We start from the raw sequence: 27,455 nt of genomic DNA, 5'->3' as shown, positions 1-27,455 counted from the left end.
TCAGCCGTGAGCCAGTCCACTGTCCCTCAGACCTTGTGGACTATATTTTGAGGGGGGGGGCAAATTCCTATGCCCCACAAATAACCCAGAGATGCATTTTAAATAAAAGCACACATTCTACTCAGGTAAAAACACCAGGCAGGCCCCACAAATAACCCAGAGATGCCTTTTAAATAAAAGGGCACATTCTACTCAGGTAAAAACACACAGATTCCTGGACCGTCCACAGGCCAGATTCAGAAGGCAATTGGGCCACATCCAGCCCATGGGCCTTAGGCTGCCTACCCCTGAAGTAGAAGGAGGGCAAATATTCAAACGCCATCCAAAAGGCATGGTCTTTTGTCAGGCAACCTTTGTGGTGTGCTAATTAAGAAAACAGACACTGGAGGGCAGTTCCCCCCCCCCCACATCTATTCCCATGGCATTTGTTTTTGTGAAACTCACCTGATCACAGAAATCTCAGCAACTGTGTTGCCAGGAAGATGTCTCAACAGTTGGCAGTGCTTGGAAAACCTCTCCCAAGGGAAGGTGACAACCCAGCATCTTAACACTTTATATTAAATTTGCTTTCTTCAGGTTGTAACAGAAGAAGAGTATTCCCCTGACAAATGTGCTATACAAAAAACACTTTCTCACTAAGAGTACATAATAATATCCAGCACATAAGCATCCATGCACAAACTCTTCCGCAAATACTGTACAACAATACTGGGAATTGTTTGCTTTATTAAAAAACAAAACCCTCACACCCATTGCAAATGTAAGGTTGCAAAACTACTCACAAGCATGGAATTCATCTAGCAATCAGAATGCCTAGCTCTACTTTTGCAATCCACAGGAAACTTCTAAACATCATGGAAACAGCACCGGGGCTACAAAGATTCCCCAAATCACAATGCTATCTATTGGCACACCTTTTCCATCACTGTTAATCCCATTACTAGATATCATAGATTGTGTCAGTTCCCAACTGGTTGGGCTAAATGACTTCCTGACTCACGTAAGAGACGTCCCTACCTGACCACACCAAAGACATGCCTGTCCAGAGGTCATGCAAACAACACATCAAGTGGGGGGGGGCAGAGCTCCATGGTTTAGCTTAGGTTCAGTCTCCAGTGGAAAGGATATCAGTGTTGTCTACTCGGTGTGGCAACAACTCTCCAAGGTCTATTCCAGCCCTGCTCCGAGTTCCCTTTCTTTTATTGAGAGATGTGAAAGTCTGAACCTTGGTCCTACTTTATGAAAGGCATACTAGGCTACAATCTCTCCCAAACATTCCTGTCCCCTTTGGAAATGAAAGGAGTCTGTTTGTACTTTGTTGCCTAGAGGTACACAAGATGAACTTCAGCTGGGCTCATATAACTTTGGGTGCTGAGAGGGCATATAACACCAATTAAAATATGCCTCTATCAAAACTGCTTACTAAATGGTCCTCTTACCTTGGTAAGGATGTACCATCCCATCCATCACTTGGACTGTATCATCTTGCTGTAACTGCAAGGACACATCCCCAACAGCATCTACTAGCTCAGTAAAGAAATCTGCAATCTCAGGAGAGTCTTGTAGGAGCACATAGCGGTCTTGACGATTGGTGAAATAAGAGTCACTCAAGTTAGCTCTGGAAAGGGAAAGGAGGGAGAATGCTAACAGCTAGCTGAGAATGACAACAGAAAAGTTATGTATAAACTCTATCCCATATACCTGGTACCGTCAAAAAACAGTGAATATCTATTGAACCATCACAGGAAGTTTCTATCTGTAGGCAGAAATACCCTCCCTCACCTACCTCCCTAATCCTGCTTAGTTGAAAGGGGAATAAATTCGTAAGATTCTGCAGAAGCAGAAACAGTGGCAATATTCCAGTAATGCTAAGGTGCGAGAGAGAATTATGTCACAATGTCTGCAGAACAAGCAGCAAGGTTTGCAGTATGCTCTGCCTTAGTTGCTTTTCCTGTTGTTTCTAAAGATCACAATATTCATCTACATATCCCCATTATTAGGTTTGTTGCAACAAGGGACTTACCCACTCAAGATCACATTATCATCAAAGAGATAGACCTTGATATGCTGCAGCCCAATGGTCTCATTGAAACGTTCTGGGATTAGGAGTCTGAGAAGACCACGCAGATTAGGAGTGTGGAAGAGAGAGACACGGACTTGCTCTGGAAACCTCTGCAGGAGTGGAAGGAGCATGGTCCGAGAGTTCTTTCGGCCTGGGAGGGAAATGAAAATGGATTGCCAGCCTCAATAAAAGGACAGGATTTGCCACACTATGCGTATTTGAGTTTAAGCAAGCCGTTTCTTCAAGCCATGTTTTATAGCAACATTCTTTGCAGCCCAAGTTCCACAATAGATACCGTATTTTTCGCTCTATAACACGCACCTGACCATAACACGCACATAGTTTTTAGAGGAGGAAAACAAGAAAAAAAAATTCTGAATGAAACAGTGGATGTATCATTTTTGTGCTTCATGCTGTGGCCACAGACATGTGATTTGATGGTGAGTTTGGGGTAGCCCAATGCAAAAATCCTGAGAATCCATGTGAATCCATGCTTTGTAACCACGTTTTTGCACCATTGCAGCCCCAGGCAACAGTGGGTGCGTGATTTTTTGTGTGCAGGCTGTAGCCATGGACATGTAATGTGATTTGATGGTGAATTTGGGGTGACCCAATGCAAAGATCCTGAGGATACATGTGGATGTGTGCTTTGTAACCACGTTTTAAGTGGGGAGGGAAGGAAAAACATAGAAGGGACAAGGAGCACGAGAGGGGTGTGCGAAGAAGCAGCTGGCTAACAATGCAGGAGAGGAGTTTAACAGGAGGGAGGAAAGGAAGGCAAAAGTTTTCCCCCACCCACCCACCCAAGCCAGCCCCCCCCTCTCTCTCCCACCTGCATGTTTTCCGGCTGCCTGCGAGTCCCTAGAATGCTGGACCCAGCAGCAGCAGCACCAGAGCACGGAGAGGAGGAGGTGGTGGCTGTCCGCTGCGCTCCTAGCCGATGGAACCTGAGCCGGGTGGGCTGGAGCCTGCGCGCAGTGTGACTAGGAAGGAATTAGAAGGAAGGACGCGATCCTTTCTTTTCCCCTTTGCTTGCCAGGAGGGCAGGGGATTTAATAATGCATTTGGTTGGCATGCATATCTATGGTATGATAAAATCAAGGTGCATAGGGCCTTTAAAAACCATATTGTCAGAAAAGCATTGTTTAATGTCTGGACAAGATATAAAGATCTGTTGGAAAACAAAACCCCTAGATGGGTGTCACCCGTGGAGGCTAAGGCATTGAAGAAACTCAATATGGAGGTCGGATGGCCGAAGTATTGGGAAATCTTGGAACAGGAGGGAGATAAACTGAAATTACAAAGTCATGAGAAAATGAAATCTAAAGTACAAGATTGGCTTCAATATTACCAAATAATGGAGACCTTTAAACAGGACAGGAAAATTGGCTTTCAGGTGGAAAAATCAAAATTAGAGACTGAACTGTTAGAACCCAATACTAAAAACTTGTCAAGAATGTATAATTTGCTGCTGAAATGGAATACACAAGATGAAACAGTCAAATCGGCTATGATTAAGTGGGCACAGGACATTGGTCATAACATTATGTTTGCTGACTGGGAATGGTTGTGGAACACCGGTATCAAATTCACGGCATGTAATGCCTTAAAGGAAAACATTATGAAAATGATTTACAGGTGGTACATGACCCCAGTCAAGCTAGCAAAAATCTATCATTTGCCTGATAATAAATGTTGGAAATGTAAAGAAACTGAAGGCACTTTCTATCACCTTTGGTGGACATGCCCGAAGATTAAGGCTTTCTGGGAAATGATATACAATGAAATGAAAAAGATACTTAAATGTACTTTCCCTAAAAAACCAGAGGCCTTTCTCTTGGGCATTGTCGGCCAATTGGTGTCAAAGAGGGACAGAACTTTCTTTATGTATGCCACAACAGCAGCAAGAATACTCATCGCAAAGTATTGGAAGACACAAGATCTACCCACCCTGGAAGAATGGCAGATGAAAGTGATGGACTATATGACATTAGCCGAGATGACTGGCAGAATTCGCGACCAGGGAAAGGAGACGGCGGAAGAAGATTGGAAGAAATTTAAAATTTACCTTAAGGACTACTACAAACTTGTTGAATGTTAGAATGTCAAGGTTTTGAGTAAGAAAGGGTTACAGCGATACAAGATTAGATTGAAGGAAAGATTGAGAGGACAGAGGATTGACAGATGTATTTAGAGTTGCTAAAAACTTTTGGACATTGGGATGCAGAAAGGGGAGGTATGGGGAAGTCTGAGAAACACGGTTTATGAAAAAAAGGTTATGAAATTATACGTGTTTGTATGTCTTTTTATATGTTTGTATTGTCTTAAAAAAATTGTAAAACCAATAAAAAAATTTATAAAAAAAAGGAGGGCAGGGGATTTCCCTGCTCTTTGTTGCGTTTGAGCAAACACAGCAACCAAAAACAGAAGAGGGTGGGCAGTAAGACCCTGAGGCAGAATGCAGGAAAGCAGCAGCTTCCTCTCTGCAGCTTTCCCTCCTCCTCGAGATCTGATTTTATGCCTGATTTTTGCCCCTGCACTCGGGCCAGTCGGCTCCAGGGACCACATATTCGCTCAATAACATGCACAGACATTTCCCCTTACTTTTTAGGAGAAAAAATGTGAGTGCTATAGAGAGAAAAATAGGGTAATTATTGATTATCAGGATTGGTATGTACATAGGAGCCAACTCCAGGGGCACCAACAAATGAATGAGCAAAGCTGGAGAGAGGGAGCCAGCCAGCCTCTCTGGCACTGCCTCCAAGAGAGAAGCAGTTCAGCTCCACAGCCAGCGAGTCACCATTTTCCTGCACGCAGTCCATGTGATGTCTCATGCACTACGTGCAGGTGTGTGCGTGTGATGTCACACATCCACATTACGGCAGCGGACACCCACAATCCTGAGGATGAGATGGCACCCCTGGGTATGTACATGTTCCCCTGTGGCTGCAGTGATGCTAGCTCAGAGAGTTGGAGGTTTTGTGCTTTCCATATTGCCACCAACTTTGGCAAGATGAAACCTAATTAGGAGAAAGAATGGAATACCAAGATTCACTCTTAGCTAACACAGAAGCTAGCTGGCTGTATCAGCTCCATAATACTCAGAGCAGACCCACTGAAATCAATGAAGTTAGTAATGTCTAACATCATCAAAAATATTTTGCCAAAATGTAACAGAAGAAAAAAATTGGACCGTTTTACTTGGATGTAAGTGAAATTGCTTATATTGGGAACACCATTGAAAAATCCTGCAAACACTCTCCAAACTTCTGAAAACCCTTGAAAAACCCTTAAATCCACCAAACTCCACCACAATCACTCCTTCCAATTCTCCTTGCTCAAACTCCACTTCTCCACAGGCTTCAATGGTCAGTGCAAGGACTTTCAAAGGCTCATGGGATTGGTAGGTGCCGTTTTTGCCCTTTTTCTAGTTACTTTCAGGTTTGCAGTGATGCACACATGCACAGTTGTGCGCATACTGAATGTGCGTAAAATGGCCATTGCCTGGAGAGTCTTGGTGTGAAAATCTGCAGATTAAGACTACTGAAATCCTCTAAATTTGAAGATGTTATAAACATAGTTCTTTAGAGCTGAGATGTCCAGCCTGCCTAAACAGCCGAGCCCAGCTAACACGAGAAGCGATTGTGACCAAGCAACACACACTTACCCCGAGATCCCCTTGTGTAGTCTAAGAGAATGGACACTCTTAAGTTGGAAGGCCCACATCCCTGCAATGACCTTTCCAAAGCCACTTCAATGCAATCCACCTGAGGACAATATAAGACCAAAACTTATATACAGAGAAGATCCAAATTTATGAGCACACACTATTCCTAAGCCTTCATAGTTTTCCCTAATTGCTACAGCTATCACTGCTAGGCATCTGCCTATTCACCCACGCAAAAGGAGGATGAAATTAATAGTTCCCATCACTGCAGATTGTATTTATTCTCCCATCACAGGAATGTTAACACTGTGCAAACAAAGATTAAAACAGTCACAAGACAAGAGAGAACACAATTTAGGGCCCTTCATCTATTTAACAGTTTAGGGCTCTCATTGTAGACTATCATGAAGTTATTTCTTCCAAAGGCTCCTCATTAGTCCAAAGGCAGGCTGCAGAAAAGTTGTCATTGTAGGATAGAATAATGTAGCAAAGATGAAAAAAGAATGTGTGAATAGACCAGTTCTTACAGCAGATATATATGGCACACTGGCATGCCTGTCATCAATGTCAAGATGTTTTGCCTTCATTTTTCTAGGCTGACAGATCTACCATGAAAAGCCCACAGGACAAAGATGGCAGAGATGAAAGAATGGAAGGTGAAAGGTAGAGATCTGTGAATTAAGGAGTTAGAAAAAGGAGGCTATGTACAACATTGAAGAAGAGCTATAGAGGACATCTCTTAACCGATTATTTCTCAGATATCTGTGGCCTGCTCTCTCCAGCTCAAACACTTACTAATTCCTGTTCCAGAGGTCCTGTTCCAAGGTAGAGTGAAGCCAAAACCACTCGCCGCTTGGCCGTTTTTATCTGTCCCTGAGAGAGAGAAAAGTTTAGATTCACTGATTTGTCTGTCATGTGAAGCCCTCAAGTTCCTCCCAAAGTCCACTCAATCCAGTACTTAAAAGTGAAAAACTCAGCTTTATCTATCAGTATGTCTCTTATTTTTTGTATCAAAGTGAGCACACAAAATTCTTACAGCATGCCTCATTGTATTTTAGGACAAATATCTCTTGATCAGAGTGGACAAGGCAGCATTTCTATTGCTTTCACTTGACAGGTCCAAGACTTAACGTATGTAGCTGCCTCATACTGAGCCAGACTATAAAGCTACTACTATTTACTATGAATGGCAGTGGCTCTCCTAGTTTTTAGAAAAGGGTCTTTTCCCAATCCTGCTACCTTAACTTTTTTTTTAACAAATGACAGGAATTGAACCAAGTGCCTTAAAACAGCCAAGCCAAGTCTCTCCTGCCTCACCATAGCTAAGGGGGAAAGGACATAATACTTGGTCAAATAATTTTTTTGTCCCCACACTTAGTTTCTTAAGATCCAATACAGAGGAAAGTCATACGGGCTCAGTCACTAAGACTTACTGAATAAGGAATGATAAAGCAAGATCACTGTGAGCCATAAGCTTGAAAAAACACTTTTAGGAGGAGTACTGCAGGAGTAAAACTGTGTACTTCTGAAATTCTGGGTTGTGATTTTTTAACACAATAAATGGCAACAGAAACACATGAATGTAAAAAAAAAAAAAAAAAAAAGCCCTGCCCGTCTACTCTTGCATTCTGTTTTCACAGTGGCCAGCAAGAAGAATATGGCAAACCTGCATGCAGGACTTGAAAGCAATAATGGATGAAGAAAATGTATTTTGACACTGATGCTCTGTTGCCACCCCTATTCCCAAAGTTACACGCTGGAGACATGCCAAATCACCTTCATAAGTTCGTAGAATTCAGTCGGAGAGGAAAGCACCTTAACATGGGAACTGGCAATTCCAAACTCTGGGACGAGGTTTCGGATCCACTGAAATCTATGGGATCCCTCAGGGCAGAGGCAGCAAGGTGGGGCTGTTAGCTGAGGAATAGTAGGAGAGAGCAGCGGGGCCAACAGCAGCCATGATGATCTAATAAGGAGAAAGAAGTGGGTTGAGTTGCATACATTAAATTTTATTCTCCTTTATATTGCCTCCAGGTGTGTGAGCAAGGGGGTAGTCAAGCCTGAAGCATTACACATCTGCCTTTCACCTCCATTACTCACAGCTGGGCAATTTTTGCCAAGAAGGGGAACAGCAGGCCGTAGACAAAGGAAGGAAGGCAGACCTGAGCTATATGTTAATTACTTCCTTTCAAGGCTAAAGAGGAGGCTCTGCAGACAGTAGTAAAGCTGACCCACAACTGTGTAACAGCAACAGAATGCACTGTAAAAAGACAGTGGCCAGAGTAGCAATACCCAAGGTGACAGACTGCAGTGATCACTTCATGTTTCAGCTCTTGAAATAGCAATACGATGGTCCTATTCAGCCTTTCACAGGGTTATACAGTGGTACATCGGGTTAAGAACTTAATTCGTTCTGGAGGTCCATTCCTAACCTGAAACTGTTCTTAACCTGAAGCGCCACTTTAGCTAATGGGGCCTCCCGCTGCCATTGCACCGCCGCCGTGCTATTTCTGTTCTCATCCTGAAGCAAAGTTCTTAACCCGAGGTACTATATCTGGGTTAGCGGAGTCTGTAACCTGAAGCGTCTGTAACCCAAGGTACCACTGTATGCAACTGAGCAATTGCATTCACTGAATTTTCGCAACTACAATAGCATTCACAAGGAAACTTCCACTCCCTCCCCTCCAAGCACCCAAATCTGCTGTGGAGTTCCTCTCTACCCCCACCTCACCAGCAGATATTGGTGCAGTGCAAGGGGTACAGCGGGAGAGGGGAGGAGGGGGAGGAGGAGGGGGAGTTCTGTTGCACTTGCAAAAGTTGCTCTGCTTGCACAATGACCAAGGGCCCATCTGCAGTATACATTTAAAGCAGCATCACACCAGAATCCTGGGAGCTGTAAAGGATGAATGGAGTTGTTAGGAAACCCTCTTCTGCTCACAGAGCCACAATTTCCAAAGTTCTCTGGAAAGAAGGATTGCTTGTTAAGCTGCCCTAGGAACTGTAGCTCTGTGAGGAAAAGAAGGAGCACCTAACAACTCCCAGCACCCTTAACAAACTACAGTTCCCAGGACTCTTTGGGGAAAGCTGTGACTGTTTAAAGTGATATGATGCTGCTTTACATTTATCATGCAGATGGTGCCTTAGCTGGATTCAACCTTTAAATTATAGCTATAGAGGGGGCACCAGAGTGCATGCGCTAGCGGCCCCTCTCTACCCCCCCCCACACCTTCCTGTGTTGAATGGGAAATATAAAGGGGAAATCTAAATGTGTTTAGCTGAACATGGTTACAGTTGTCCCTGCAACTGGGAACCCTGACTGTGGGGAGGACTGGAAGTGCATTCAAACAAACACCGAATGCACTTTAGAATCCCCCTTTAGACCTTCCCACTCAACAAAGAAATGTCAGAAGCAGCTGGTCAGCATGTGTGTCCCTTCTACGGATATAATTTAAGAACATCTGAATAGGGCTATTCTTTTGGTGTACTTCAATTTCAACTGATTGTTTATATTGTACCCTAGTTATCTTTACTGCATAAATATGGTTTCATTTTCATCTAGGAAGTTTGAGCTTCTCTCTGGTATTTATTCCAAAAAGACCACATGTAGGAGATCACAACATAATCCTTGGTGGTAATAGATCCACTATTAGAAAACTACTACAAGCTACAACACAACAAACAGCAAAGCTGGAGCCAGGGAAGAAATGTGCCAGCATCTGGTTTCAAGGCCCTGGCATTATTACAGCCATGGCTGGTATTTTGAGAAGGATACAGAGACAAACCAAAAAAGACAGTTGAGCTCAGAGGAAATAACATGTTTAGCAATGGACTCCTCTGGGAGGAAGGGCAGGATATAAATTTAATAAATAATTTTTAAAATAAATAACGTTAACTAACTGTACATTAGCAAACCATTTCCTAACAGAGACACCATCCTCTCAGTATATAAGCTTATGAGCAGCTGAATCCCACACTGCTCCATCAATGTGATCTGCTTCAACGTGCATGACCTTTACCAGAACTTTATGAGGAACTCAGGGTTATGAGGAACTCTTGGTCCAAAGCTCAAGTGACCACAGATTCCAGGAAGATGATTTCACTTATTTACTTCATGATAAAACACAGAATCTTCACAAGGTTTGCATGCATCCTTGCACAAAAAACCCCCAGACAGTTTGCCATTGCATTTCCCAGAAAGCCCACCGCTTTGTCACTGCCTATTCATCACAATGGAGATCTGACTCAGAGTGTGGAAGAATTCCTAGCAATTTCGTTTTTCAACCGTTTGTGAGGACTGGGCATTGCTTTGGCAATACTAAATTACAGTAATCTGGAGGGAAAGTTTCTATTCTCCTTAAACTGAAAAGGAGAACTTTAAGAAATACTTCCCTTGTCCTGTCTGTGAACAGGCAACTGAAGAGCAGCAAACTAGCAAGGTGACACTGGTTTATCTACCTGTATTTATTAAACATGAAGCACATTCAAATGCCTTTTCAAACGCCCAAAACAACTTGATAAGGAACATGGTTTTGGTGCATTGTGGGAATCTACCCTCCCTCCCTTTTATCAACATCATGGCTACACTTAAATGCATGTGCACAGAAACAATATCAACACAATTTGTGCTCGTCCACTTATATAACATGATCAACAATATATTCTCTCAGTGATCCCTAACAGTAACTTGCAATTTCCTTCTGCGAATGGGGGGGGGGGGGCGGGGGGGAGAGAATCACACCTCTCAAACACGAACTTTATTCTAATACAAGCAGAGCAGGACAATACATGGGGCCCAGGGATCTTTAATCCGCTTTATCTTCGTGAATAGAGTTAAGACTACCCTGAGGCTTGTGCTTTGCTGATGAGCACATCTCCCATTTTAAGAAATTTATGCAGATAGCTAAGAGTTCAAAGATGTCTTCTTTCAACACATGTAAGAGACTACACACAGCAGGGCTTCTTATTTCCTTTCCACAGAACAGAATGCTATCTTGCAATCACCTTTTAAAGCTTTCTCAATAGTCAAGAATCATCCAAAACTGAAACGCAGAATGGGAAGATACTGTTCCAAGTCCAAAAAGGGGAACTGTCTGGAAGCACACACTGATCTCTTCTTTATATTTCAGAGCTTTTAATAACTGCCTTTTCAACCCAACTACCCACTCCTCCCAGTAATTAAAACTTCTCTGGGGACACACAGTAAGTGTCAAAATCATAAAACTATAAAACACTGAACAAGCAACTAGCAACAGAGAATAAAATCACTACAGAAAACTTAACAGCACCAGAAATTCCACAGATCTTAGAACTTCAATAAATATCTTTAGTCAGTAAAAGATTTAAGATTGGTGTGGCATCCAAGTCAGTGCAACTGAAATCATTGTGTTGTATCTAACAAGGTTGCCCCCTTAACAAAGGAACTTCTTTCTGCCTGTGCAGTAGCTCTTTCTCTCCAACTCTTCTCCATGCATGCCCACCCCCAATTTGCTCACAAGTATTGCAGGAATCCAAGAACAGATTTTGGGGATGGGGTGCAGGAAGAGGAGAGCAAGAGGAAGTCCTATTGCACAGGTGGAAGTCCATGCAAAAGGGATGACTTTGTTGGATACAACCCGCTGGACTCAAATTACTTAAGTCCATTGATTTCAATGGGTTGACTCTATGACTAGCACTGATCATACCCAACAGAGATTACAAAGGCTGGGAAAATACCTGGTCTGAAGGCACAAGACATCATCACATCGCTGAAGCTAAGTAAATCTGGATCTGGTCAGTGCCTGGGTGGAAGCCACGCATAGAGATTTTATTTACAATTAAGCTGGCTACAAATTATGTTAAATAAATACACACTGCCTTGAATAAATTATAGATGTAAGAAAAGAAAAGAAAGATTTGCACAGCAAATACGTCGTTGTGAGACAAGCCTCTCAAGTGAGGGGTGTTCCATAACGAGGGTGCCACAAAACATACTGTAGTGGAATTAGGGTGATTAAACAGGGCAACTATTTCTGCTAAAATAGATAAACTTAAAGACTCGGTTTGCATCTTACACAAAACCATACCATGGCTTAATGCGAATGTGCAGGTTCCTGGAGAGGAAATTGTGGCCACTTTGTTCTTCCTCCAGCCCTGCCGCTGCTGCACTGCTGTGAGCTTAACCATGGTATGGCTCAGTATGCCATCCAAACCAGGCTCATAATTTGTCTTACTCCAGTCAAATTACAACCTGTACACTTAGAACAAACCTTTGTTACAACTCTGTCTGGAACAAGACAAAAGATAAGCCCAGTATCACACTGAGACAAACCATGGCTTAGCTCACAGCAGCAGGACCAGATGAATAGCAAAGCAGCCAGTGTTCAAAACTCCCATTGTTTTAGGCGCATTTTGCAACAGGAATTTCATTAGCGTGAGCAGTTTCTGAGCTCTGGGAGCAGTACTGCGCCTAAGATTTCAGATTAAAACTGCAGAGTGGAAGGAAAGGAGCTTTTCTGCCTCCCCATTTCCAGCTACTCTCTGAAGACTGGAGAAGAGACCCTCTTATGAATATTAGGGGGGTGGGCAGGGGAAAATGTGAAAAATGAATGTAATATTTTAGCTGCAGTTCATTCATTTTCAGCTCTGTATTCTTGTTATAAAAAGCGTGCCTAGGCATTCCATTGTTGTGCCCAGAACCTAGGTGCCTCTGTTACCTCCGAGGATGTGGACAGGCTGCTTGGACGAGTGAAACCAACCACCTGTCTCCTGGATCCTTGCCCATCCTGGCTTATAAAAGCTAGCCGGGAAGGACTGGGCAATGGGCTTTGTGGGGTGGTGAATGCTTCCCTCCGTGAGGGAGCCTTCCCAGACCCGCTGAAAGAGGCGGTTATTAAACCGCTTCTTAAAAAACCATCTTTAGATGCGGCCACGATGGCCAACTATCGCCCAGTCTCAAATCTTCCATTCCTGGGCAAGGTGATTGAGCGAGCGGTTGCCGAACAACTCCAGGCGCGCCTGGAAGAAGCGGACCATTTGGATCCCTTCCAGTCGGGATTCAGGCCTCATCATGGGACTGAAACTGCCTTGGTCGCACTGGTTGATGATCTCCGGCGGGCTAGGGACAAAGGTGAGAGCTGTTTCCTAGTTCTGCTGGATCTCTCAGCGGCGTTTGATACCATCGACCATAGCATCCTTCTGGACTGTCTTGAGGGGCTGGGAGCTGGGGGCACTGTTATACAGTGGTTCCGCTCCTTCCTCCTGGGCCGTGTTCAGAAAGTGGTGGTGGGGGATGAGTGTTCAGACCCCTGGGCTCTCACTTGTGGGTTGCCTCAGGGTTCTGTCCTCTCCCCCATGCTTTTCAACATTTACATGCAGCCGCTGGGAGAGATCATCAGGAGGTTTGGGCTGGGTGCTCATCAGTATGCGGATGATACCCAGCTCTACCTCTCTTTTAAATCAGAACCAGTGAAGGCGGTGAAGGTCCTGAGTGAGTGTCTGGACGCGGTTGGAGGATGGATGGCGGCTAACAGATTGAGGTTGAATCCTGACAAGACAGAAGTACTGTTTTTGGGGGACAGGAGGCGGGCAGGTGTGGAGGATTCCCTGGTCCTGAATGGGGTAACTGTGCCCCTGAAGGACCAGGTGCGCAGCCTGGGAGTCATTTTGGACTCACAGCTGTCCATGGAGGCACAGGTCAAATCTGTGTCCAGGGCAGCTGTTTACCAGCTCCATCTGGTACGTAGGCTGAGACCCTATCTGCCTGCGGACTGTCTCGCCAGAGTGGTGCATGCTCTGGTTATCTCCCGCTTGGACTACTGCAATGCACTCTACGTGGGGCTACCTTTGAAGGTGACTCGGAAACTACAACTAATCCAGAATGCGGCAGCTAGACTGGTGACTGGGAGCGGCCGCCGAGACCATATAAAACCGGTCTTGAAAGACCTGCATTGGCTCCCAGTACGTTTCCGAGCACAATTCAAAGTGTTGGTGCTGACCTTTAAAGCCCTAAACGACCTCGGTCCAGTATACCTGAAGGAGCATCTCCACCCCCATCATTCTGCCCGGACGCTGAGGTCCAGCGCCGAGGGCCTTCTGGCGGTTCCCTCATTGCGAGAAGCAAAGCTACAGGGAACCAGGCAGAGGGCCTTCTCGGTAGTGGCGCCCGCCCTGTGGAACGCCCTTCCAGCAGATGTCAAAGCAATAAACAACTACCTGACATTCAGGAGACATCTTAAGGCAGCCCTGTTCAGGGAAGTTTTTAACGTGTGATATTTTATTGTATTTTTGGTTTTTATGGAAGCCGCCCAGAGTGGCTGGGGAGGCCCAGCCAGATGGGCGGGGTATAAATAATAAATTATTATTATTATTATTATTATTATTATTATTATTATTATTATTATTATTATTATTAGCTCATGGCTTTCCTATCTCAGTTTCTAACACTGAAAGCAGCAGCATAGTTTCTACAACCTAAGGGTTTGATTTAGTGCATTATGAGAACTGAGCCAAAGCAGCTGAAAGTGGGCTACTTAAAAAAATTAATGCCACCTGTAGACCAAATATTGAGCCTCCATGGCTTTTAGACCCAACCATGAAGTGGTAATGCAGTTCTTTAAATAAAACAGCTAGCTGATCCCATATTATCAACCTGGTGGGCTAACCCAGAAAGCAATTCTTTGGCCAGGATAAATGCAGTATCAAAATTACCTAGGGGGAAAAAAGAATTGAATAAGGGGTGTCTGTCTATCTCTCGAATTTGAAGTATCTGCTATTTATAAATCTGGGGGTTTTGGAAGATCTATTTTTAGGAAGTGGGTCTTTGACTAATATCGCGACAAAGTGAGCTCAAGTACCACAATTCTTGTTAAACCTCAGCTTCTTCGGCAGACAGGAGAAGAGAGATTGCATGATATCTCAGTGTGCATCACCCACACAGAAGCCACAACATAGTGGCTTTTGCCAACAGCTCTTGATTCACTGGAATGCCTGAGTCTATATTACTGTATTTCTGCATAGGCTGTGACTGAATCTGGGAAACTAGTTTTATTGTTAACATTCTGATGCAATGAACAATAAAGGCTTGAGGGTAACTTCCTTAAAGTAAGAAGGCTGGGTGTGAACATGTGGCCTGAGACTTTTGCTTTCCCTTGTTTTAACTGAGTCATGCTTACTGGATGCTACAAATAGTTTGAGTGTTCACCTTTTCCTCTTTCCCACAATTGCGTGGAAAACAGCTCAGATCAAAGAGCAAGTTGCTTCTAAAAGAAATATACTAATTGTCATTACAAAAAAGTGCTATTGAAAGCAAACGAAACCCTAGGAGTAAGATGCTAATTTACTCAAAACCCTGGCAGTAGTACCATCTATTCAACAAACACAAAAATGACCTCATGTGGGTACATTTCCATATCCTGTGTTCCTGAAGATGATGAATAACCAACTGGTTGCTACATGACTGAAGTGTAGCATATACTTTCAGCACAAAACACAATCATATTTTTTAGCTGATTTATATAGCACCTTTTAGAAAATAACTGCCCCCTTTAAGGTAGTGTACAAACTTGCATAAATTACAACCATTCAATTAAAACTGCATTTAACGTCCTTAAAAGTGAAGAACAGCAGTAACGTGATGCTCAGAGGTAAATATATTTAACCCATGTAGCAATTTTATCCCCCTGAAGACAAGGAGATGCATATAACCTAAAATTCTATATTGCCATATCCTTGTGTCTAGGGGGGCATAACATAACTATAGACAATACAACCTAGAATTCTGTACTGAAATGCAAACCTTTTCAGACTAAATTGTATACATTTTAATAAATTACTTTAATTCAAATACTTTAACTTGGTTGCAAAATAAAGCTTTCATATGGTGTTAAGATAGGGACGGGGGTGGCGCTGTGGGTTAAACCACAGAGCCTAGGACTTGCCGATCAGAAGGTTGGCAATTTGAATCCCCGCAACGGGGTGAGCTCCCGTTGCTCGGTCCCTGCTCCTGCCAACCTAGCAGTTCGAAAGCACATCAAAGTGCAAGTAGATAAATAGGTACCGCTGCAGCGGGAAGGTAAATGGCATTTCCGTGCGCTGCTCTGGTTCGCCAGAAGCGGCTTAGTCATGCTGGCCACATGACCCGGAAGCTGCATGCCGGCTCCCTCGGACAATAAAGTGAGATGAGAGCCACAACCCCAGGGTCAGCCACGACTGGACCTAATGGTCAGGGGTCCCATTACCTTTATGGTGTTAAGAACAGTGTTAGAAAGCAAATAAGGTACTGTATATTTAATTTGATTATTTAAAAAGAGAGAGAGAGAGAGAAGGCTGGGGTAAAAGAGCTACCTGGGCTTAAGAAGTCTATAACCACACCTGTGCAATACCCAACCATTTTGTATTTTCTCCACACAACCAGGAGGACAAGACATTTACCGTACTTATTCCCATGAAAGCCACTGGAAACTGTTCTGCAGATATGCTGTACAGATTTCAAGGCCTCCTGGGCCTCCTTGCTCAACAGACCACACTTAATCCATCCAACCGCTTTTCTAGCAATTGATTATTTATGGAAATTGGCAACAAAATAATTACTTGGGAGCCATCCAAAGGTTTGGTAGAGGGGCCAAGAGAGGAAGTTTTCCAATAGAGAAATCATTGTTAATCGTTTAGGAATATATATTTTAAAAAGAAAAGATTTGTTTTGAATACAGTATACTTTACTGTACACAGATGAGCTGGTGTGAAGAGAAAAACTAGTCTAAGAACATCTGCTGAGAAAACAAAGAAATTATGCTAATCCAACATACTTCCTGTAACCCAAGCAGCAAGTAGTTTTTCCCAGATAATGCAAGACTCACCATAAACAAATGCTATTCAGAAGCTTTCCTTCTCATATGCTAAAAAAAAACAGGAACTTGTTCATTGTATGTAAAGCATTTTGTACCATGCACACATTATCTTTTGTCTTCTAAGGAACCTGACAAGTTAAGCTGCTGTTCCCATTATGCTGCTGAAAAGGAGGATAACACACTGCAGCATTTTGCATTTGGCCCAGGATTTCCAAATTCCACAGTCAAACCTCTAGACCACAATACTAATTAGAAAAGTTTGACTGAATCTTGAAGATGCTAAAGCATTACACCGATTCAAAAAACTATTACAAATGAAAACATGATGAAACACCGGTGCATTTCATGGGCAATCAAAGAAAATTAAATCTTCTCTTTTTTCTACTTCACCATCTAAATTTTATGCTGACAAGTTTAGTTTCTTGAGAAGGGGCAATTGTACAAAAGACTGTGACTTTATTTCCGAGAATCTCTTTCATGTCTGGCATATGTGCATTATTGTTTTAATTGTTAGACACCATGAGAACCCTTGGGGCTGGAGACCAGCATATATATGCTTGCAGCATTTAATGCTGCATCTCCAGAGCAAACATCTACAGTCTTTGCTTGCTATGTGAATTCTGGGAAAATTCTGTAATTCAATACCCTGGACAAATAGCACCTGCTTTATGTGAAAACACTGGCAGAAATGTGTTTCTCCTGACCCTGCCACCTGAGCAGAGCAGCATAATCTGCAGGAAGAGGTTAATATTTACCTGAGATTTCAGTTGTTTTTGTAGCTTTAAATGAGCATACAAGATGTATGCACTCTTATTTATACATGGATGTTCCACATAGATTTGCTTTCTTACTGCTAGTAAAATGAAGGACAGGAACTTAGGGTAGGATTCACATAATTAACCCTATGAGCAGAAGCATGGTCTTCTGCTTAAACAACAAGGCTTTCTCCTCCCTCCCCCCTCCAAAACTGGCTCAGGGCAAGAGATCCCCCAGAACAAGGGGGGTGGGTTGAATCGTTCCATCTGACAAATTGATATGATTATGCCAACGGAACGCTGAACATAGCACAGTTTTGAATTCCATCCTTAGCTTCTTTGTAGCTAATGTTTACTGAGACAAAAGATATTACAAATGTTAACATGAACCTTAATGAACTTCAAATGGGTACAGTTGCTGGATTACAGGAATAGCATAGCATGCAATTTTTAAAAATACCGAGCCTTGATTACTTATAATATAAAATAATAATTTATTAATTGTACCCTGCCCATCTGACTCAGTTGCCCCAGCCACTCTGGATGGCTTCCAACAGAAGGAAGAAATCTGTTGCTAACCACAGGCAAAAAAATCACATGTAGGAAAGCACATTCCAGGTAGTGTTACCATGTTTAAATGGCCATATCCATGTAATACTCATAAAGTGTGGATTGGCAACCACTGCACTTTCATCTCCATATACCTGAAGGAGCGTCTCCACATTCTTTTGCTGGTTCCCTCACTGTAGGTTACAGGGAACCAGGCAGAAGGCCTTCTCATTAGCCTCCCTGCCCTGTGGAATGCCCTGCCATCAGATGTCAGAGAGATAAACAATTATCTGAAGGCAGCCCTGTATCAGGAAGTTTTTCATGTCTGATATTTTGTTGTGTTGTTATATTTCCTCCTTGTGTTCACCTTCACAACCGTGTTTCTCTAACTTGGGTCTTCAGCTGTTGTTGGACTACAACTCCCATCATCCCTGACCACTAGTCCTGCTAGCTAGGGATGTTCAGAGTTGTAGTTCAAACAACTGCCAATTTTGTGAAACATTGCTTTACTGTTTGATGTGACATGATGGGCATCTCATCCACGTGTATCCACTGTTATTTGTTCTCTATTTACCATCAACAGATAATGCTGGCCTTCCTAATTATGAAACAGTAAGTTGGATGCTTACTAATTCTCTCTATTGTTACGGGATTTTGAATTACTGTGACGGGATTTTGAATGCAGCCTTAGGCTAAGTAACACAGAGTTCCAGTAATTGTGCAAAAATGGCCCATGGGAGGGTATGTCACAGTGACACAACATTGCCCTCACTCGTCTCTGCAACTAGTCTCCAGTCACTTCATCATGGGAAAGGGAATTCATGATAATGAGAGAGTTTAATTTCAGGAATGCGCTCCAAAGTCTCGTCAATTTCATCACCTGCTCTTTGAAACCTTTGCAAACTATTCTGGGCTTCTTTGGGAGACAGGGTAGGATATAAATCTAATAAAATTAATTATCAGAACGTGGGCCAAATGTTGCACAGACAACCACTGCTGTTTTATACCGCTCATCGTTACACATAAAAACAATTAAAGATTCTTTATCAAATTTTATCAAAGCACAAGCTTTCAGGTACCCAAGCTCACTTCATCAGATGCATGAAGTCTTAGTTGGCAGTTACAGTATCTAAAGGAGAAGATTATTAAGTGAGAGTTGAATGGCAATAAGGTGCAAAAATTACAGTGGCAGAGCTTAAATATACCGTATTTTTTGCTCTATAACACGCACCAGACCATAACACGCACGTAGTTTTTAGAGGAGGAAAACAAGAAAAAAAATATTCTAAACGAAATAGGATATATGATTTTTGTGGTTCATGCTGTGGCCACAGACATGTGATCTGACAGTGAGTTTGGAGTAGCCCAATGCAAAAATCCTGAGGATCCATGTGGATCCATGCTTTGTAACCATGGAGGAGGGAAGGAAGGGAAACCATGGATCCTCTGCTCACAACTGCAGCAGATCCCCCCGCCACCCGCAGGCATTCGCTCCATAACACGCACAGACATTTCCCTTTACTTTCTAGGAGGAAAAAAGTGAGTGTTATGGTGCAAAAAATACGGTATGTTACACAGGAACATGTTTTATATTCTGCAAGAGCAGATTGCTGATAATTGCTTGGACTACTGTAGTCACACCTCTAGGCAGAGAACCATGAGCAAGAATCAGTCATAGATAGGACAGATATCCGACAACTGGATATGGATTGTGATAAAAATTCTTTGTTTCATTTTAACAAACAAACAACGGCATTGAACTTATTGATGAATTGCAATTCAGCAGTTTCACTTGTTTCAAGCTGTGTTCTTCCTTTGAAGTACCTATGTTCTAGAAAGGACACTTTTAAGGTCAGTTACAGAATGTCCTGGGAGGATGAGATGTTCTCACGCTGATTTATTTCAGATGGCAATTTTCCTCAGGACACTCTGTAACTGACTTTAAGGTGGTCATTCTGGAACAGCAAAACTAAAGGCAACTCTTTAAAAGATATAAATGAGTGCACCTAGTGGACATATGAAAATGGGTATGGGTTTACCACACTGAAAAATACTGTAAATGGTGTTTAGAGATCAAAACTCAAGCTCTAAGACTTGGGGAGTGTTGGGGGGGATGTAAATGAGTGAAGGGTTGATAGTAAATGAGTGAAGGGTTGATAGTAATGCACATGCCAAAAATGATGTCTCATTCTTCCAAAGTAAATTCTTGAAAGAAGTTATGTCATAGCACCAAATTCATTATTTCACACTGAACCCATTACATCTGCAGCTGACATTTATGTGAAGTTTGAGAGCATTACTATATTTTTATTATTTATACATGCTTTTGCACAGAAACAAAAAAAGCAGCCAAACTTCCGCAGTAACTTAACAACCAAATGAGCACTCCAGCTGTGTTTCTCCAGTCCTTCACTTCTGCGTCTTTAAGGTTTACGAAGAAAATAAAAAGCCTGCTGCCAGATGGCTACAGAAATAGCAGTAAACCCAAGGGGACCTTTCCAAATAGCTGACATAAAAAAGAATGCAGTACAAGAAGAAAATCATAAAACAAGTGGAGAATAAGCTGCCTTGGGACATAAATATAGTTGCAACGCTAATATGACAAAAATGAGCAAAATAAGCACTGGATTCATTGATCAAGAAAAGTCAAATAAACATGGCTACTTACATGCAGGAGCAAGGTTTGATTTTGCAGCCCAACTCTGAAACTAATGCCAATCAATTTCAAAATTCACTTATTTTTTCTTAAATATCTATTAACTTTTTTTAAAAAAGTTATAAGGATTTGATGACAATATAGTTATATACAATTATAAATCAAAGCCACTAGTTCTTATGTAGCCAGTCTCACACACACTGTAGCCCCCGCCCTAAATCTTCCTCCAACCACACCTTACACAATCTTTAAGCCCAGACTGATGGACCTTTGTCACAGCCAGAAGATGGTAAATCGGCCACTCACACCTTGTATTACAGTGGTACCTTGGGTTAAGTACTTAATTTGTTCCAGAGGTCCATTCTTAACCTGAAACTGTTCTTAACCTGAAGCACTATTTCTGGGTTAGTGGAGTCTGTAACCTGAAGCATATGTAACCCGAGGTACCACTGTACTGCTAAACCCTTTTTTGCCAATAAGCAGAGACACCTCCCTGCTCCATGCGCTATTCAAAGCAAGTGTCTGTCTGTAGTCAGAGACATTACCAAGAACCTGGTAATATGAGTCACTGGGGCTCACAGTGATTACGTACCTCAAATACAAGGAGTATATTTTTACCCTTAAACCCTCCTCAAGTTCAGACTATACTCCAGCCCAGAGATAACGTCCTAGTCTACTCACTTCCCATACAGCCATTCCCCATCTAAACCCCACAGCTTATGCTCAAGTTACAAGCAGAAGTTATTCCCTTCTTTCACCAGGCAAAATTACCTGTGGCAAAGGTAGTTTTCCCAAAGGCTACCACAGTATCAGTAGTTTATTGAGAAAACTACAAATCTGGAGAGCTGAAACAGCAAGGAAATGCTATTCTTGCTGTTTCTTCCCAGCTTGTCACCAGCACCACAGCATTAGCTAGTTGAGGAGGGAGAGAAGAGAGAGTGGCAGAAGAGTGTTCAGTGATATCAGAAATACACCAAACCATTTCCCAATGGGGGCAGAAAAATATAGCTTCACTTATTTCCAAGTCAATTCATGTGTGATAGGCAGCTTGCCAAGCGCTACAATATCAAAATGGATGTTGGGCTAGATCAGGGGTAGGCAAACTAAGGCCTGTGGGCCGGATGCAGCCCAATCGCCTTCTAAATCTGGCCCACGTACGGTCCGGGAATCAGCGTGTTTTTACATGAGTAGCATGTGTCCTTTTATTTAAAATGCATCTCTGGGTTATTTGTGGGGCATAGGAATTCATTCATTTATTTATTTTTTCAAAATATAGTCCAGCCTACCACATTGTCTGAGGGACGGTGGACCGACCCACGGCTTGATTGCTGACCCCTAGGCTTGATGCATCAATAGTCTGATTCAATAAAAGGAAACACTTTGTAAATGTCAGAATCTTTCACAGCTGTATAACAAGGTTGTTCATAATAAAAGCTTTTCAAATAGAAAGCGCATTTTACCAAATCATCACCACAGTATATGCAAAAAGAGGTAACCTAGTCCTTGGATGAGGAAGATCTGGAGAAGCTTGAACAAGAACAAAAATTACCATACAGGGAAAATAATTACGCCAACATTAAACTCCTGAGCTTTTAGGAATCACGAAATGCTATTTCCAAGAAGTATCACATTCAAAGTAAATAGCTTTAGTACAGGAAAAATCTTAGTTTCTGTAGCGTTTCCACACAAGAATGAAACATGTAGGGCTGTTAATACCAAATTCACGAAAAGAAAGAATGTCTGGTGAGGTACACGGGATCTTTTTAAAAAGCAGATTGCATGAATTTTACTCCTCTTTACTCTGCACAGTTTCAACAGTATGCCCATGATGGTTAATTTCATGAAGACAATGTATTAAGCAAAGCAGTAAAGTATGAGCAAGTGGCACATTCCCCAGTCATACACATAATGAAAACATGTCCAGACACATGCCAGGATTTCAAAACATTCATGCACCAATGATGTATATCATGTTTCTCACAAACATAATACAGTCCATAATTCAAGGAGGCAATGCAGTCTTCTCCAGACTACCTGCTTATTAAGCATTCATTCTGACTTGCTAGCAGGGAGGCCCGACAAGTTTTATCCCACACTTTCCATTGCATTTCCTCATCACATTTCTTATCACAAGGATATGATTTTTTGTGGATGTCAATTTATTGCACAAGACCTCCCAATCAAATACAGTGGTACCCTGGTCTACGAACAGCCTAGTTAACGAACTACTTGGAATACAAACACTTCTAACCGGGAAATGAGGGCTGGGGAGAGGTAGTGACATTCCTGTTCAGCATGGCCTTCCCGCGCCCAGCACCAGGAAGCGGAGAAGGGGGCCGTTGATGCTGCAGGGGGCCATTGATGCTTCTGGGTTAGAAGACGAGGGAGAGAAAGAGAGAGGAACAAGAGATGCCAGCTGCCATGCGCCAAAGCGCAGTTTGGAGACCCCTGTTGGGACTTTGGAGAGGGATGTGCGGTGGCGAGGGTGTTTATCCGGGCAAGGGGGGGCCATCACTTGTTCTTACGATCCTGTGGTGGATAGAGATGGGAGGGTGCAGGGAGGAGAGCCCATGGCGGCGAGCCCAATCCAGGTTGAATTTCCTTTCGCTTTGCACATGCCTCCCTCCCCAAGGAGTGGAGATTATCGGTGCGCCTTCGGCCTCCTTCTCCCCTGAGGTGCGCTGCCTTTGGGGACCTCCTCACGAGTCGGCCCGGCAGCTCCACCGAAAGCACTGTTGCCGACACGGACCAGCAGCGGCTCCCCAGGGTTTTGGGTAAGGAAGAGGCTCCCTCTTCCACCCCCACCAGCCCTTCCTGAGGTGCCGTCCTCCAGAACAAGATGCCAGTCCTCAAGGATCTGGGCTAAAGGTGGAAGCAGAGATGGGGGGCATTGATGCTGAGGCGCTGGTAGCAGAGCCAGGGAGCAGCAGCAACATTCCTGCTCGGCATGGCCTTTCCTTGCTCAGCACCAAGAAGCCACCGCCATCGCTGTAGCATCCACCAGCCCCTTCTCTGCTTCCTGGTCTGGAATGGTCCAGCAATGGTCTAGAAGCTTCCTGAATTTGGTCTGGAAGCTTCCTGAATTTTAGCAAAAGGAAACTAATTTATACTGAAGTGCTGAAACTGTAGCCTTATCACAAGATGCTTCAAACACAACCACCTGAATTCCAAAGTTGTCCTTTTATCCCCATGCTTGGGGGGCGGGGGGCAGGAAGAGTTGATAACAGCTGCAAACCTTTACATGAAAAACTACTGTGTGCACACCTGTGTTTCTTACAACAAACACACACACACCAAGAAACTGCAGCCTAATTAGGGTTCCCAGGCACTCTTAGTTAAAGATGCACATATGTTCTCTACATTTTATGCATTTGCTGTTGGAAACACTAGCGCAACACTACTGCAACTCCTATCTGCAGCACAAATGTTGCCATATGATGCAATAAGGCTTCACTTGGCATGAACACAAGAGTTTCCATTTTGAGGACTGCCGGAGAAACATGAGTTAAAATGACCTCCAGCTCAATCCTTTTTTTAAACATTAGCTGAATCAGGCTTTAGATCGTCCCCTAGGGTTTTGGAATGCTGTGGTTTTACCTTCTGCTCCACTTAAGCTGCTCCGATTGCTTTGTTGCGTTTACTGCTAGCCACGCTGCAAACCTCTAAGTACAGCTGGAGTACACAATTCCAACAAATAAAAATACAGTGGTAACTCGGGTTACATATGCTTCAGGTTACAGACTCCGCTAACCCAGAAATAGTACCTCAGGTTAAGAACTTTGCTTCAGGTTGAGAACAGAAATCGTGCTCCGGCGGTGCAGCGGCAGCAGGAGGCCCCATTAGCTAAAATGGTGCTTCAGCTTAAGAACAGTTTCAGGTTAAGAACGGACCTCCAGAACGAATTAAGTTCTTAACCAGAGGTACCACTGTATACGCCGACGAGCTTCTCTTTGGCCGACAGTACCTTATTCTTTTCTCCCTTCCTACAGAAATAGACGCAGGTACTACAACTGGCCCTCCCCATACCCACTTTAGAGGGTACCCCAGACTTTACTCTCAAGGACTATCCCGTCCGCCCCTATCATTCAGTCTCTCCCCTCCCCCCTCATGCCAACATGCACTTAAACACGACGCAGACACAACCTTAGCGACAGTTACTTTTCACTAGGAAGGCGCCCAGCCCAAGATAGTCTCTGAATCTCTTAAGCGCGAGTCCTCACTGGAAGAAAATGCAGGAGCCGCCGCAAGTGAAAAACCTGCCGGCCGGCTACCCTCCCTCACCTGCGTGCGCGGCGCTCCCGGCCCCGGGTCAGGCGGTCCGACAGCCGGCCGAACAGAGCGGCCAAGGCAGGTCTCCCCCGGGGCAAATAATCTAGCAGCCGCCGCCATAGCACGGGAGCCTCAGCCACCACAGCCGCCGCCATGGAAACCCGACTGCTTCCGCTTCCGGGTGAGCGCTGCTCCGCAGATCCTCCACCACTTCCACTTCCTGCCATAGAGATGGGAGGCCGCTTCCTGTCTGTAAAAGTCCACCGCCGTTGCCAAGGGGACGGGGGGGCGCCACTTTCCCCCTGGCACCTAAGGGCAGATAGGGTGGGATTTTAGGGAAAATACAGACTAGGAAGGTCTCAAGACCACCCCCCTCGGCGCTCTTCCGCTTTGTAGTGCACAACTCCCGCCGCCGTGGTTTTGTTCTCAAAGCTACGGAATAAAGCGGGGTAATAATAACAATAATTCTAGGTGGTGTTTATCCAAAGGCTGCAGTTCTGTGCTGGCTAACGTGAGAGCAAGGGCTCATAAGTCCCACTGGACTTAGTAGACCTCGCCTCCGAGAAAGTGTGCTGTATGTGTATACGCTTGCAAATTTTCCCTACTCCCCGAGTACACGGGATTTCAACCGGCTGATCCCTCTAATTTAAAGTTCTCGTGCGAGCGCTGTATTCACCAGGCGCCTGAATTGGAACCCTTGTTCAGCGACCACTGTCTTCCCTGACCGCAAAGCTCACGAGATATATCATGCCTTCCGCCATCCTGCAAGCAGCTGCTGCAGTCTTCTGTGCATCCCCACATCACATGTGAATTTATCCGCAGAAAACAAATGGACAGGAGTCTTTTGCAACATGTAACAAACTAAAAAAAAAAAAAAGTTCGCCAAACTCATGCTCGTCAGACATGGAAGTTTGCTCAGCTGGCTTCATCAGTTTCAAAAGTGTTTCTTCCTGCTGCTTTGTTTCTAAAAAAATTGTAAAAGAATTTCCAGCTGGCTGTTGAAATGTTTATTAGTTTGTATTATATTATGCTTTGACGGTGTATTTATATACAGTAATACTGCACAGTTTGCTTTCTTTGGGGTTCTGTTTATTTTCGCGGTTCTCTGAAGTACTTTATATGAGCCTGGGTGGGCTTTCAAATCTTCTCAGGAGGCCTTTCTTTCAGTCCTGCCACCTACGTAGGTACATTTGGTGATGACAAAAAGGCCTTCCTGGTGGCTGTTCACGGACTGTGGAACTCCCTTCCACAGGACACTGGGCTGGTCCCCTTTCTGCTTTCCTTTCACCAACAGGCAGACCTGTTCCAGCAGGCCTTTGGCCATTAACTGGCCGTAGTGACAGGGTCTTCGAAGGGTGGGTGGTGGTGTTTTGTGTGTGCACATGTGCACTTTTTAATGGTTTTTGAGTGTTTTTACTGCTGTTTTTAATAGTGATAGTTCTTTATTTTTATATTTGTGTATTTTTAGTTGTATATTTTCATTTATGCTGCGACCTACCTCTGGTCCTGCACTGGAAGAAAGACAGGTTATCATTTAAAAAAAAAAAATACTGGTTCTGCTTTGTGTATTTTCCTTGTATTTTTGTTTCTTTCTGCAGATGTAAAAACTAACATACTTGTTCTAACATGTTCTGACTACTATTCATGTGCATTAGAAAAAAGAAACCAAAGTCAAGCAGTTTTCTAATCACATGTATGACCCGATCCTGTACATTTGGTCATTCCCACCGAATTCCGTTGAGCTTACTCCCAAGTAACTGTGCATAGCATCACCACCTTAAAAGAGCAGTTTGTGTGTTGTGTCTTTAAAAGTATGTGCATGCTTCCAAATGTTAGACAGAATTAATAGAACTGAAAGTAATGGAGGGAGGATTACTCAATAGCAAATAATTAGGTTCAGGTCAGGACAGGTTGGTATTAAATGCTAGGAGTGAAATCAGGGTAGGATTATTGTATCACAGTCCAGAAAACCTACCTGTTTCTAAAGGAGATGGAGCCTGTTAGACACAGGCAGAATCTCTGGGTACAGCTGCCATTGTTTTGGACTATGCTGTAGCTGCCGTTTTCACAGTAATTTAAGCTAATCTGCTGCTGCCACAGTTCTGTTAAGGGGTAGAAGCAAACTAAGCCATTTTCCCCCTGTTGATTTGGCAAATCCAGTGAAGTGATAATAGCATAGAGAAGATGCATTTTGAAGGAAACGGTAACAAGGGCCCTTCTGCAGGTTTCTGATACTTTGTCTTGCTAGTTATTCAAATGTGTAATACCCTCACTAAAACTTATATTGTTTGCCTTCCCTTAATTAAATTATATATGAACCACCCTGACATCTACAGATGAAGGGCAGTACACACATTTAATAAATAATAATAAAATACGTCAGGAGTAAGAAACCTTTACTTCCTATCAGCCTTGACTATTGGCTACGCCAGCTGGGGTTGATGAAAAACATACCGTAGTTCAGCAACATCTGGAAGGCCAAAGGTTTGCCACCCCTGCTATAGAGACTACATTGTAAATCAAGCGACTTGCTTTTTCATAATTAGTTTGCTTACCAGAAAAAATCCCTGCTGTGATCAGATAGAGTCTTCAGCGTGTAAATGTAACTCAATAGGTTCTTGCCAGAAGAGCAATATCCTAAGATAAGCAGTGCATACTAGCAGTGCTAGATGCT

General features: G+C 43.4%; 1 protein-coding gene across 1 annotated transcript in view; it reads right to left on the bottom strand.

The window, feature by feature from the left end:
* The window catches only part of PGS1 (phosphatidylglycerophosphate synthase 1), a 40,543-nt gene extending 15,579 nt beyond the window's left edge, over nt 1-24,964 (bottom strand). The window contains exons 1-6 of the mRNA XM_081184864.1: nt 24,794-24,964; nt 7,506-7,695; nt 6,525-6,602; nt 5,730-5,829; nt 2,024-2,213; nt 1,440-1,618 (exon numbers count right to left, since the gene is read on the bottom strand). Coding sequence (XP_081040990.1) covers nt 1,440-1,618; nt 2,024-2,213; nt 5,730-5,829; nt 6,525-6,602; nt 7,506-7,695; nt 24,794-24,936 — 880 coding nt within the window. The 5' untranslated portion in view covers nt 24,937-24,964. The remainder of the gene's footprint in view (nt 1-1,439; nt 1,619-2,023; nt 2,214-5,729; nt 5,830-6,524; nt 6,603-7,505; nt 7,696-24,793) is intronic.
* Between the last annotated feature and the right edge of the window lie 2,491 nt (nt 24,965-27,455).

This window comes from Podarcis bocagei, assembly GCF_964188305.1.
Source record: "Podarcis bocagei genome assembly, chromosome: 2".
Taxonomy (NCBI): Eukaryota; Metazoa; Chordata; class Lepidosauria; order Squamata; family Lacertidae; genus Podarcis; species Podarcis bocagei.
This window is presented reverse-complemented; position numbering and strand designations above follow the sequence as displayed.